Genomic DNA, 14,081 nt, shown 5'->3' with positions numbered 1-14,081 from the left:
AGTGCCATATTTATATTGTATTTAAGTTAATGTCACTTATTTACACTTTTTTGAGAGTATTTAAATGTAATACTTTATATAAGCTATTTATATTGTATTTAATATGTTGAGTTCATTTGTTTTGTTTATTTAATTATTTTAAAGTTTTTTGAATGTGAATATTGTTATACGTAAATAAAAAATGTCCAAGACAAAGCTTTTTAGTTTCTTATGAGTATATGTACACTAGCAGACATGCAAGTACTGTACAGTAATGCAAGGGGGCACCACCTAAAGTCTTGCCTAGGGCATCAAATTGTTTAGCGCCGGGCCTGAGAGTCAGAAAATGCTTTTGTTCTCAGTTTCTGATCGCACTAACGGAGCGCTGAAGGAGATAACGTCCTGAGAGTGAAGTCTGTAGATGGACTGTCTGAGTGACATGTAGGAGAATAAATAAGGTGGGAACAATCCAATGATAACTTTACAGATGAAAATGTACCAATGCATGAGTTTAAAGATTAATAATGATGCCAGTTGATCTGAGAATATAAAGTACAGCGATGAGTGAGAGATTTACATCCTGTTATGAACCGTAATGCTCCATGATAGACAGCATCCAACATCTGCAGAGAGGTGGCAGATGCATTCATAGAAACAACATCACAGTAATCTAACAGAGGCAGGAAGGTCATTAAGACAAGATGCTTCCTGCACTGAGAGAAAAGTAAGATTTATTTCTGAAGAAAACCTCTAGTTTGAAATTCCAACTTCTTTACATGTTCAATATGTGACTGAAATTAAAGAAAATTAAAGTTATGATTGAAGTAAAAACAGAGAAAATTTTCCTGGGCTTTATTTTAGTTTCTGTTTCTCAATAAATTCTCTTCATCTTTAAATTTAGAATAAAAAATATTTAGTAACTTTTTTGTGATAGATTTCTGTTATTAATCATTTAGTGCACCACATGTTCTTCAATAATCTGCTGAACTAATAACTTTAACACAAAAAGACCAAAATAGTTTGGACCAATATGAACAATGTTATGTAACACACAGGGGTTGGACAATGAAACTGAAACACCTCTCATTTTAGTGTGGGAGGTTTCATGGCTAAATTGGACCTGCCTGGTGGCCAATCTTCATTAATTGCACATTGAACCAATAAGAGCAGAGTGTGAAGGTCCAATTAGCAGGGTAAGAGCACAGTTTGACTCAAAATATTGCAATGCACACAACATTATGGGTGACATACCAGAGTTCAAAAGAGGACAAATTGTTGGTGAACGTCTTGCTGGCGCATCTGTGACCAAGACAGCAAGTCTTTGTGACGTATCAAGAGCCACGGTATCCAGGGTAATGTCAGCATACCACCAAGAAGGACAAACCACATCCAACAGGATTAACTGTGGACGCAAGGGGAAGCTGTCTGAAAGGGATGTTCGGGCGCTAACCCGGATTGTATCCAGAAAAACATGAAACCACGGCTCCCCAAATCACGGCAGAATTAAATGTGCACCTCAACTCTCCTGTTTCCACCAAAACTGTCCATTGGGAGCTCCACAGGGTCAATATCCACGGCCAGGCTGCTATAGCCAAACCTTTGGTCACTCGTGCCAATGCCAAACGTCAGTTTCAATGGTGCAAGGAGCGCAAATCTTGGGCTGTGGACAATGTGAAACATGTATTGTTCTCTGATGAGTCCACCTTTACTGTTTTCCCCACATCCGAGAGAGTTACGGTGTGGAGAAGCCCCAAAGAAGCGTACCACTCAGACTGTTGCAGGCCCAGAGTGAAGCATAGGGGTGGATCAGTGATGGTTTGGGCTCCCATATCATGGCATTCCCTTGGCCCCATACTTGTGCTAGATGGGCGCGTCACTGCCAAGGACTACGGAACCATTCTGGAGGACCATGTGAATCCAATGGTTCAAACATTGTATCCTGAAGGAGGTGCCGTGTATCAGGATGACAATGCACCAATACACACAGCAAGACTGGTGAAAGATTGGTTTGATGAACATGAAAGTGAAGTTGAACATCTCCCATGGCCTGCACAGTCACCAGATCTAAATATTATTGAGCCACTTTGGGGTGTTTTGGAGGAGCGAGTCAGGAAACATTTTCCTCCACCAGCATCACGTTGTGACCTGGCCTCTATCCTGCAAGAAGAATGGCTTAAAATCCCTCTGATCACTGTGCAGGACTTGTATATGTCATTCCCAAGACGATTGACGCTGTATTGGCTGCAAAAGGAGGCCCTACACCATTCTAATAAATTATTGTGGTCTAAAACCAGGTGTTTCAGTTTCATTGTCCAACCCCTGTACTTTAAAATAATGCAGTGGTGTGGATATTTTTTTGGCTTTTGATACTATAGTCCAATCAAAAACCAGGCCGGTCAAAAAAATTATTTTAAGGAAAAAAATAATTAACTACAGGAAACGACCTAAATAAAATCCTGCCTTTAAAGATGATTTCCACAAATGTATTTCTTTAAGTTGGAATGTAATATTATAAGGTAGGTTAAAATAGTGAGAAAGGCAAGTTAATTTGTAAATCACATTTCAGTAACCAGACTATTCAAGTAAACATTGAAGTCAGTTTTCAACTCCATAAACAAATAAAATATTTCAACCATTTTATTTCAGCTGTGAAAGAAGTTCCGACAACACCACCTGCTGGAGATAAACTGATACAGCAGATTGTTTGATTTAACACGTAGCAAACCGGTTAGAGAAACAGAAAGTATTTTCAGACGTTGAACTGAGCTGAGACGCCATTACTGGGTGTCAAATCTCTACTGAATAAACACGGAAATATTTGGAAGATTTTAAGAAGAAGCAGCTGAAACTTTTGGTGAGTTTGGCTGTTGAAATAATTCAATCCAGAATGGCTGAGAAAGTCGCTCTGCTGGAAAGTTACCTGAGCTGCCATGTGTGTTCAGAGACTTTCAGAGATCCTGTGTCTCTGAGCTGCAACCAGGGGTGGACTGGGACAAAAAATCGGCCCTGGCATTTTGGATTAGACTGGCCCACCACATTGTCATGGTTCCTAAACAGGCGCGCTTGGCCTCCCCTGGGATTGCGCAATCCCATGTTAACTGCGCTGGCTTCCATTCCATGAATGCATCTTCCTGTCTCTAGATCATAAATTCAATTGTTCAAACAGTTATGAGCTGATTTTCCATTTAATATATGTGGATTACGAATTGTGTTTAGGACATCAAACTGTGTGCAGGTAACATGTTTTTGTGCTGTTGCGCAAACATAAAAGGCAGAGAACTGGTTGTAGGTGAGGCCGGCAGTTCCTTGGCCGCTAGGCAGGGGGCGCTCAAGGGGCACCGCTCCTGATCCAAGACTGTAGAGTGACAGCAAGTTATGGATGTTTTATTAGCGAGTTTTGCTAAACAAGTAAAGCACTAAAAAGACTCTAAACATCCAGCTGGAACAGGACTGATGAAGGAAGGCTTTCCTCCCTGGCAGTGAGCTCCATTGAGATTGAGAGACTTTTAGAAATGAAGAAGATAAAGAGAACTTTTACCGGAAAATGAAGATATTTTTGTGCAGAAAGAGCTGCGCATGGACTTAATTTATAAGTAGAGGTAAGACAGTGCTAATTTTTTTTATTATTATTATTATTATTATTATTATTTTTATTATTATTATTTTTTTTAGACAGTGCTAATTATTCATGTTTTGTTTCTGTAATGAAATGTGCTTAATGTGGGTTATAGTTTTAGAATGTGTTACAAATGCAGAAATCCGTCATAACTTATTAACTGTTACAGTCAAATGACAAATAATTTATTTTTATTTGTTCATCAAATAATCAATTTTTTTTCCATGTATCTTGGTGAATTTATTTGGCTCAATCAGTCTCCTTCAGCACTTTGCAACGAGTCTACTCTGTAGAGTGTATATATTTCTAAATGTGACTGATGACGTCAGTGCCTCACCAGCTATGAACCCTACCGTACGTCACTGACTACAACCACCACACCACCATATTTTACATCAGACACCGGAGAAGATGAAGGGCCTGCTGTTGGGAACATGTCAGTCAGTTTGACACATTTCGCAGTGCCCGTTTGAAGAACTTGTTTCTTTTTTTCGTGCAGTTTCTCTGCGCCTCCCTTGCGTTTCTTATCCATTACTACTGTGAACACCGCTGCACAAAGTTCCACATGGAGCGTGAAGGTGTTTTTCTACTTTATGATTGGCCTAGCCCTTTAGACTGTCAGGGATGATAACCAATGGGCTGCAGTAGCCTGTGGTAAGGGCCGGATGATCGGAACAGACTGTTGCGCTGCTGATTTTATTTTTCTTCATGCATTATGCAAATATAACGAGGCAGATATATAAAATAATAATAATAATAATAATAATAATAATAATAATAATAATAATAATAATAATAATAATAATAATAATAAAATAATATTAATAATAATACATATTATTAATATACATGTCGGGTCTGCCGGCCCAAACAGCACGTCGGCCCACAGGGCAAATGCCCGGTACGCCCGATTACCAGTCCATGCCTGGCTGCAACCACAGCTTCTGTTCAAGCTGCCTGCAGAAATTCTGGGAACACGCTGGAAACAAAAACTGTCCCATCTGTAAAAGAAGATCTTCCAAGGATCGTCCATTAGTAAACTTCACTCGGAAGGAACTGGCTGACTCTTTTACTGGAAGAAAGAAATCTGGATCATCTGAGGCAGAAAAAGGAGCAAAGCAGCTGATGGTGGTCTGCAGCAAACACCAAGAAGACCCTAAACTGTTCTGTGAAGACGAGCAGAGAGCTGTGTGTCCTGGCTGTGAGTTTTCTCTCCACCAGAGTCACAAAATGGTTCCTGTAGAACAAGCAGTCAGTGAGCTGAAGGAGCAGCTGAGATCTGACTTAAAGTCTCTGCAGGACAAGAGGAACAAACACAAACAGGTGGAGAAAACATACGAGGATGTGATTCAACACTCCAAGAAGCAGCTGTTGTCCACAGAGAGACAGATCAGAGCAGAGTTCAACAAGCTCCACCAGTTCCTGAGAGAGGAAGAGGAGTCCAGACTGGCAGCTCTGAGGGAGGAAGAGGAGCAGAAGGGAAAGACGATCAGCAGAGAGATGAAGAGGATCCAGGAGCAGATCTCCTCTCTGTCAGACAGCATCTCTGCTGTTGAAGAAGACCTGCAGAAAGACAACGTGTCGTTCCTCAGCAGTTATAAAGCCACTCAGAGCAGAGCCAGAGGTCAGAGGTCACTGTCAGATCCACAGCTGGTCTCGGGAGCTCTGATAGATGTGGCCAAACACCTGGGCAACCTGTCCTTCAGAGTCTGGGAGAAGATGAAGGAGAAGGTCCACTTCAGTCCTGTCATTCTGGACCCAAACACTGCAGGTAGATGGCTCTACCTGTCTGATGATCTGACCAGTGTGAGACGTGGAGACACAGAGCAGCAGCTTCCTGATAATCCAGAGAGAAATACTAAGTATAGCAATGTTTTTGGTTCTGAGGGCTTCAGCTCAGGGAAACACAGCTGGGAGGTGGAGGTGGGAGACCATCCTCGCTGGGTTATTGGTTATGTTAAAGAGTCAGTTGACAGGAAGGGAGAGAGATATGTTACACCAAAATATGGAATCTGGTGTTTAGCTCATCGTGATGGAAAATACACTAATGGTGTTGGTAAGCCTCTCACAGTGAAGAAGAATCTCCAGAAGATCAGAGTCCAGCTGGACTATGACAGGGGGGAGTTGTCCTTCTACGACCCTGAAGACATGTCTCACATCTACACTCACAGAGACACTTTCACTGAGAAACTCTTCCCTTATTTAGGTGTTGGAAAAGCTGCTCATTTCAAAATTTGTCAAAGTGAGATTTCTGTTTAAACATCAAAGTTGTGTTTTTAAAATTCTCTGTATTTTTTTTTTTTTGCATTTTTAGATCTTTCTATTTGCAGTCAGACCAACCTTTTTAAATTGTTGATGAACAAATGTGTATGGTTTTCAAAGTTTTAAACTTTAATTTGAAATTAACAATAGGACAACATGACTACAATATTTTTGAAAATCAAATCTTTATCATTTAATGAGTGTTTTTATTTTTGTGAAACTAGTATAAAAATTGTTTAAGAATGTTTTTACTTCAGTATTTAGTTGTAATCTTTCTCAGCAGTATTGGAAAATTTAGTAGACAAATACATCTGAGGATTATATTTAGTTTGTTCCTAACTCTGTTTTGAAAAAAACTTTTAAGACAAGCTCAGATTTCTTAACTGGGTTATCTTGTTTGTCTTGTTTTTAATTATTGTAATGATTCAGTTTAGCAGGAATTCTCTGAAAATAAACATTCAAACTCTCCCAATGAAGAAGAATCTCCAGAAGATCAGAGTCCAGCTGGACTATGACAGGGGGAAGGTGTCCTTCCACGACCCTGAAGACATGTCTCACATCTACACTCACAGAGACACTTTCACTGAGAAACTCTTCCCTTATTTAAAAGTTGGAGGAGCTGCTGATGCCAAAACTTCTGATCTCAAAATCTGTCAAACTGAGATTTATTTTTAAACTGCTGTTTTTGAGTTCTCTGAAATATTTAATATTTTTTGATCGGTGTTTCTATTTTCAGTCAAATTTTATTTGACATTTACATATATTTTGCATGTTTGGTTTAGTAGTGAGTAAAATTTCCACGGTTGTTGAATCAGAGAATTACTGTAACAGGGAATTGCTTTTGGTTCAATAAAAGCAACAACTTGTGGAATAGTAATTGTTTGTGTTCATTCCAATTCACCGTTGCATGGTCTTTCAGAATAACTTTTATAAGAACTAATAAGAACTTTTCGTGTTAACATCTGACATTAAAACAGAGACACAATCATTGGATGGTGATATGGAGTAAGGGTTTAATATTGGGGTTCTCATAGCTTGCTGGATAAATCTCATCGGTCAGAAGCTGATCGGATAATCCTGTTCCGGCATAAATGAGTTCATACACATTTAGGGGGGGTTTTCATTATTGCTGGGGATTTTAACCAGGCAAATATGAAAACTGTTCTCCCTCATTTCTACCAACATGTGGATTTTGCAACTCGGGGAGAGAACACTCTAGACTTAGTTTACTGTCGCGGGTTCTTGCTAACAGCCCCTGTGGTGGGCCTTGACAACATAAACTTGACTCCAAAATTATAAAAAAAAATCATGGAGGGCATGTCGATGTCTTCAGGTGATGATTTTTATTTTCACACCTCCCAAAAATAAATGCAGAGCAGCAGGAAAAATGTCAAAAAAAATGATCAGAGTACATACATGACATTTACCTCCTTTCAGTAAAAAATACCTTTTTGGGCTGCACAGCAACGTTACCTTCTCTGTAACCAGGCCAGACTGACCCAATAGGGCCAGCAGCTCTTTTTATAAATCCTAAGCCCCGGCCTACAATTAGATCTGCAAACAATTGAGCATTAATTTTATTACATAACACACACACAAAAAAAAAAACACTTATCCAAGAAAACAATATATTTATATCCTGCTTCCATTCCAAAGCTACTTTCTTTAGTTAAAAAAAAAATACAATTAAGCTTGCTGGCAGACTGACTCCCTTTATGGGAAAAAAAACAACAACAGGAAAAAGGAACAGGAAGTATTACGCCCACTTTCCCTCCAACGCCACAGTCGGACAAAACGTCACTACCTGGGTGAGTGCAAACGTGTGTATGTGTTTAAGTGTAAATGTATGAGTTCCGATTCATGAGCGTTGCCAAGTGTGCACCCTTGGTCGCGCCACATCTTACAAGGGAAAAAAAGGTGAGTAGGTAAAGCGATCCGGCTGCAATTATACATGGAGAGGGACACGTAGTTGAATGAGTGTGTGCGCACGTGAATTGGTTTGTGTCTGCGCGCGTGTGTGAATGCGTGCGTGCGTGTCAGCGGGATGAACCACGCTGCACCGTCACATTTACACAAACATAAAAGGCGCATTCAGAGCAGCCCCCCGCCCCCACCTGGGCTCTTCAGACGATCTCTCCTTGATGCTAATAGGGGGTTTTCACTGACGTCACTGGCCAACTTCCGGTCCGCCATATTGGGTGGTACACTTCCTTATCTCTAGTTGTCGTACACGTATTATCGTATCGCGAATGGATAAGTACGCCAGCACGCTAGAGCGACCAGATAAGGACGTATATCTGAGGAAATGTTCCGTGATCGACCATATGGACCCCTATCCCCTCCACGGTGCCTTGTTTAGCCGTAATCCAGATGATTGGCCAAATGTAGAGCACGGCGACATAGTGCATTACCTGGTGTTCGGTGAAAACCCTCTGCACACTCTTGAGGAAATGAGAGCTTACAAGGGTCTAGAGGCTCACAACCAGTTCGCATCTGGTTATGTACATCAAGGAAATCGCCATCATACGTGGACGGGTGAGTTTTAATAAAATGGTAAAAATGTAAACAATCCGACGCAAATGTGTCGCATGCTTCTGCGGTGGCTGACGGCCGGCGGTGCGCGAGGGCGCTTGGCTGCAGGGCTGATCGACGCCGCTCGCGGCTTTAATTATTTAAGCAGAACAATGACCAGTGCAAAATTAAGTTGTATTTACCATATTGGCGCCGGTAGGAGCTGCAGATCATAAAGCCAGCAAACAGTGGGAACACAGCAACTCGTTCAAAGGTAAGCTGCGCTCAGACGGGCTCTGGCACATGCTAACCGTTAGCGCTAACAACCACTCACGCATGTAATGTACTTTTAACTAGCTGCTATGTGTTTCAAAGGTTTAGAACACACTCTCATTGACATCGGGATACTGTGGAAAGTTATGTTCGGTCGACTTACAGCCGCGATCCAAGCGAGCCGACGACTCTTTGTTATCTCTGACACTTGTTCTCCGTGGTTGCGCCTCCAGGCAGGAAAGCGGTGGAAAATTAATCCGTTTCTATGTTTTTCCCATGGCGATCATGTGTTGCGCTGTTACAGCCCACAATACAGCAACGGTTTACCATGGTTGAAATCAAGTTAAGGTGAAATTAATCAAATTAAAACACGGCTGAGAGAGGGAGTACAGTACGCGGTAGTCATAGGCAGTAGAGGCGGCGGAGGCAGTCAACATGGCAGCCGCGGAAAGTAATAAGTCATAACGCCCAAGCCCTATTATTAATATATTCTTCTTACATGTTTTAAATACTTAACAGTTAATTACCTGTGACAAAGTGAGCACCGCAGACTCTGGCGTATACCAGCTTAACACCGTCCAAATCGGACCTGGATATCCGTGTCAGCCATAGGTGACGGCGTTGTTCAGAGAGCTGTTTTGTTTTTTCACACTGATTCACGATTACGGCTGGTATGCGATAGAGCGTTGATCTCCACCTCCACGGGCCGTGCAACCAACCATTAAACACGTTTTCCCCATTGTTCACTTCCAATACTGCCTAAGGCGTCATACAATGCAGGTCAACGGTGCGAAACGACTGCCACCCAACATGGCGGACACGCTGAGTAGTCACGTGAGCGTGACGTCAGCTGAAAACCCCCTATTCCTGCATACAGGCCTCTGCTGATCAGAGCTAAACCTACAGTGAGGCAGGTGAGGGTGTGGACTGAGGGAGCCATGGAGGCGCTCCAGGACTGTTTTGAGTGCTCTGACTGGAACATGTTCAAAGCTGCAACTTATGAGGACAAGATCGACATTGATGAGTACGTCATGACTGTGTCAGCCTACATCAACAAATGCATCGAGGACGTCAGCACCAAGACCATAATCACCCGAGCAAACCAACGACCCTGGATTACTGTTGAGGTCCATCAAGCGCTAAAAGCACGTAACTCAGCCTTCAAGTCTGGTGACAAGGAGGCACTGAGGACAGCGAGAGCCAACTTGAACCGTGCCATCAGGCTAGCGAAGCGGAACCACACTTAGAAAATCCAGGAGCTTTTCCATGATGCCAGCAACACCAGGAGCATGTGGAAAGGCATACGGGCGATCACAGAATGCAACACGCTCTCACCCCCGGTGGGTGAAGTTGATGCGGACTTCCTCAATGGACTAAATAACTTCTTTGGGAGGTTTGAGGCATTAAACAGCACGCCAGCAGTGAAAACTGTTCCCCACCAGGAAGAGGAGGTGCTCTGCCCTGACACAGCCAATGTGTGGAAGACTCTGAGAAGAGTCAACCTGCGGAAGGCCCCAGGCCCCGACAACATACCTTGGCGGGTGCTAAAGGAGTGTGCAGGTCAGCTGGCTGGTGTCCCCACAGACATTTTTAACACCTCGCTGGACCAAGCCACAGTGCCAGCATGCTTCAAGTCTGCCTCCATCATTCTGGTGCCGAAGAAACCTAAAGTCACCTGTTTCAACGACTACCGGCCGGTTGCACTGACTCCCATCATGATGAAGGAAAGGAACATATCGTCTCCAGTGCAACACTCCCCCCCCCACCCCCCCTCAACACTCGACCCTTTCCAGTTTGCCTACCGACGGAACTGCTCCACTGAGGACGCCATCTCCTCCGGTCTTCATCTGAGCCTGGCACACCTGGAGGAGAAGAATACACACGTGCGGATGCTGTTCCTGGACTTCAGTTCAGCGTTTAACACCATCACCCCACAGCATCTGGTGGGAAAACTGGAACATCTGGGCTTCAGCACACCCATTCGCAACTGGCTGTCAGACTTCCTCACCAACAGACCTCAGTCGGTCCGGGTCGGACAGAACACCTCTGATGTCATCACCCTCAGCACGGGCTCCCCTCAGGGCTGCGTCCTGAGCCCCCTGCTGTTCACTCTGATGACACACGACTGCGTCCCCAGGTTCACCACCAATCACATCGTGAAGTTTGCGGACGACACAACGGTGGTGGGCCTGATCAGAGACGACAACGACCAGGACTACAGAGAGGAGGTGGAGCAGCTGGTGGGCTGGTGCAGAGACAACAGCCTGATCCTGAACGTGGAGAAGACGAAGGAGATCATCGTCGACTTCAGGAAGAACCGGCCTCACCATGCTCCACTGCTCATCAACAGCTCAGCTGTGGAGGTGGTCAGCAGCACCAAGTTCCTGGGGGTGCACATCACGGACAACCTCACCTGGACTGTGAACACCATGTCACTGGTGAAGAGGGCACAGAAGCGTGGGTATTTCCTGTGGAGGATGAGGAGAGCCAACCTGCCCCCGCCCATTCTCACAACCTTCTACAGAAGCACCATAGAGAGCATTCTGACCAGCTGTCTCTCTGTGTGGTGTGGAGTCTGCAGTGCCTTCGACTGGAAGAACATGAGGAGAGTCGTGAGGACAGCAGAAGGGACAGCAGCTCCTCTTCCCTCCATCAAGGACTTTTCATCACAGCGCTGTGTGTCCCGAGCCCGTAACATCATCAGAGACCCCACACACCCCCACCATGGACTGTTCTCCCTGCTGCCCTCTGGGAAGAGGTTCCGCAGCATCCGCTGCAGGTCCACCAGGTTCTGCAAAAGCCTTTTCCCTGCTGCCATCAGACTGTTGAACTGCTGAAGCTATAACTATAACTGGACTCTGTACCACATTCGCATATTGCACATTTGGATCATTGCATCCTTATCCAGCATTACAAATGCTGCCGAACTCTCAATCTTTAAAATACATTCTTGCACAAATCATTCTGCACAAATGGTTTTTAAGATATACTCACCTGTACACTGTGATCGCACACTGTCTCTTTGTCCTGCATTGTTTACATTTCAGTTGCTGTACTGTGAAATCACTGCTGCACTTTATCCTGTAATTTTATCCTGTAATTTACTTTATTCTGAAATCTACTGCAATTAACTGAAATTTTCAAGCTGTATGCAAATCAAATTTTGTTCTGTATGCACTCTGTGCATACAAAATGACAAAAAAGTTGTCTAAGTCTAAGTCTAAGTCTAAGATGACTGTTTTTAATTCTTGGATAATCTTCTTTGGTGCCAATTAAGCATTTCTCAATTTTGGATTAAAAAGCAAAGTAACTTCAATTACTTAGAATTGTACCGAGTAAAATATTACTGAAATTGTATTGGTAATGCGTTACATTAATGCATTACTGCAAAAAACAATGCTTTCACAAGTGGAGCAGTCGGTTATTGACCTAGTGCTCCACTTGATTCATGCTTGCAAGTAGCTTTATTGTAATTTATGTAATATGTAGTCAACTTATGTGGACAATGGGAAAGTGAAATAGTAAAGGAAGAACAAGAAGAGAAAGAAAAGAAAAGAGGTAAAGCAGAACGTTTAAAAAGGGAGAGATTGACAATACAGCTTCAGACTGCTTCATAACCTGCAAAGAGATATGTAAAAGGAACAGCAAACAGATTTAGTACAACAGAAACAGTGAAGTAACACCATGATGTTGCCGCTGAGTTACATGTATTATTTAAACTAATTATTAAAAGGGATGAGGGGCATTCTCTATAGAAGTGAACACAGAGTACCTGGAGCCTACCCCCGTGTTTGTGTATGTAAAATTTATACAAGGGAAACGTGCTAAAAAGTGGATGTGAAGAACCAAAGAACTGCCTTCCTCGAGCACAGAGGACGGCCCCGGGGGACCCATAACCCCGGACCCCAGAGGGGCCCCCAGAGCAGAGCGCCCAGGAGGGTCCAGCCCTGAGGCACTGCCCCTCCCCATCTGAGGCAAGGCAAGGCAAGGCAAATTTATTTATATAGCACAATTCAGTACAGAGACAATGCAAAGTGCTTTACATGATTAAAATATAGGAATAAAAGCAAGTAGGGATAGAATGTAGAAACAAAAAAAAACATTTGAAAACAGTAAAACATTTTAACTTGAACATTCAAAGGCAATTTTAAACAAATGTGTTTTTAATCTCGATTTAAAAGAACTCAGGCTTTCAGCACTTTTACAGTTTTCTGGAAGTTTGTTCCAGATAAGTGGAGCATAGGAACTCCTCTGAGGCTGAGGAGAGACGGCCCCGAGGAAAACCCACAGCCGCCGCAGTGCCGAAGCCCCCAGGAGTCGCAGAGGCGAGCACGCGGGCCCCGCCGGCAGCCGGCCCCGCTGGAGCAGGATAGGCCATGGGCCCCAGAGCCCCCAGGCCCCAGGGGCGCCCGACCCCCGCCGGGAGCCCCGAAGGAGCCCCAGAGGGCCAGGCCCCGAGAAGCAGCCACCAGGAACGAACCGGCGGAGCAGCCACCAGGAACGAACCCTCCCGGAGACCCGCCCCGAACCCAAGGGCCACCAATGCACCAGCGAGCCCAAACCCCAGCCAGCAAAGGGGGCCAGGACAGGGGAGACTTGAGATGTTCTTGGAAGGGGGAGTGGACCCGACCCAAACCTGTCAAAAAAAAATAAAAATAAAAAAATAAATAAAGGAACACAAACTCATTCACACCTTCCCACCCTAGCCATCCTTCCCCCCACCCCTTTTTGGGGAGAGCAGAGGCGCCAGCCCCGGCCACCAGTCCGGGCCCCACAGCAACCACCCCCCAGACCCCGGACCCGGCGGACCGCCACCCCTACAGGCCCAAACTTCAAGCGGTGGCCGGAGAGCGGGGCCGCGGAAAAGACCCCGGTCCTCCCTACGCCCGCTCGAATGTTGTGTTGTTGTGTGTTGTTCCTAAGTGTGTTTAAAACTGGGAGTGCCAAAGGGGGTGCCCGGCACAGACCACCCCCCCCCCCCACCCCCTCCGGAAGGCAGCTGAGATTTGAATATTAGGTATTGAAGCTTGTTACAGTGAACCTAAGAAGTCTAGTTAAGGATTTATTTACCTTATTCCTGTGTTAATGTAATGTTTTTCTTTCCCTATGTAATCCCGATGTAATATTTTTCTGTTTATGAATCAGAATCAGAATCAGACATGCTTTAATAATCCCAGGGGGAAATTACTTTTATTACACGCTCCAGATATGCAAACATTTTTATAAATATATTTACAACATTCCACACAAAATAACATAAATATATACATATAAGTCAAAAAAAATATATATATATATATATGTATATATATATATATATATATATATATATATATATATATATATATATATATATATATATAATTATAATTATAGATCCAATAAAGTGATAGTGACTTGTGAAAGAACAGTGCAAACACTGAATAAGTGTCAATTACAG

General features: G+C 43.6%; 1 protein-coding gene across 1 annotated transcript; it reads left to right on the top strand.

The window, feature by feature from the left end:
* The first annotated feature begins 2,794 nt into the window (after positions 1-2,794).
* LOC118564734 (nuclear factor 7, brain-like) lies at positions 2,795-5,854 on the top strand. The gene is made up of 2 exons (XM_036143577.1): positions 2,795-2,961; positions 4,537-5,854. The coding sequence occupies exons 1-2, from the start codon at positions 2,867-2,869 to the stop codon at positions 5,852-5,854; spliced, it is 1,413 nt and encodes a 470-aa protein (XP_035999470.1). The 5' UTR covers positions 2,795-2,866.
* Positions 5,855-14,081: the final 8,227 nt, after the last annotated feature.

Source organism: Fundulus heteroclitus, chromosome 12 (genome assembly GCF_011125445.2).
Source record: "Fundulus heteroclitus isolate FHET01 chromosome 12, MU-UCD_Fhet_4.1, whole genome shotgun sequence".
Lineage (NCBI taxonomy): Eukaryota > Metazoa > Chordata > Actinopteri > Cyprinodontiformes > Fundulidae > Fundulus > Fundulus heteroclitus.
The sequence above is the reverse complement of the archived record's forward strand: the minus strand, read 5'-3'. Positions and strand labels throughout refer to the sequence as shown.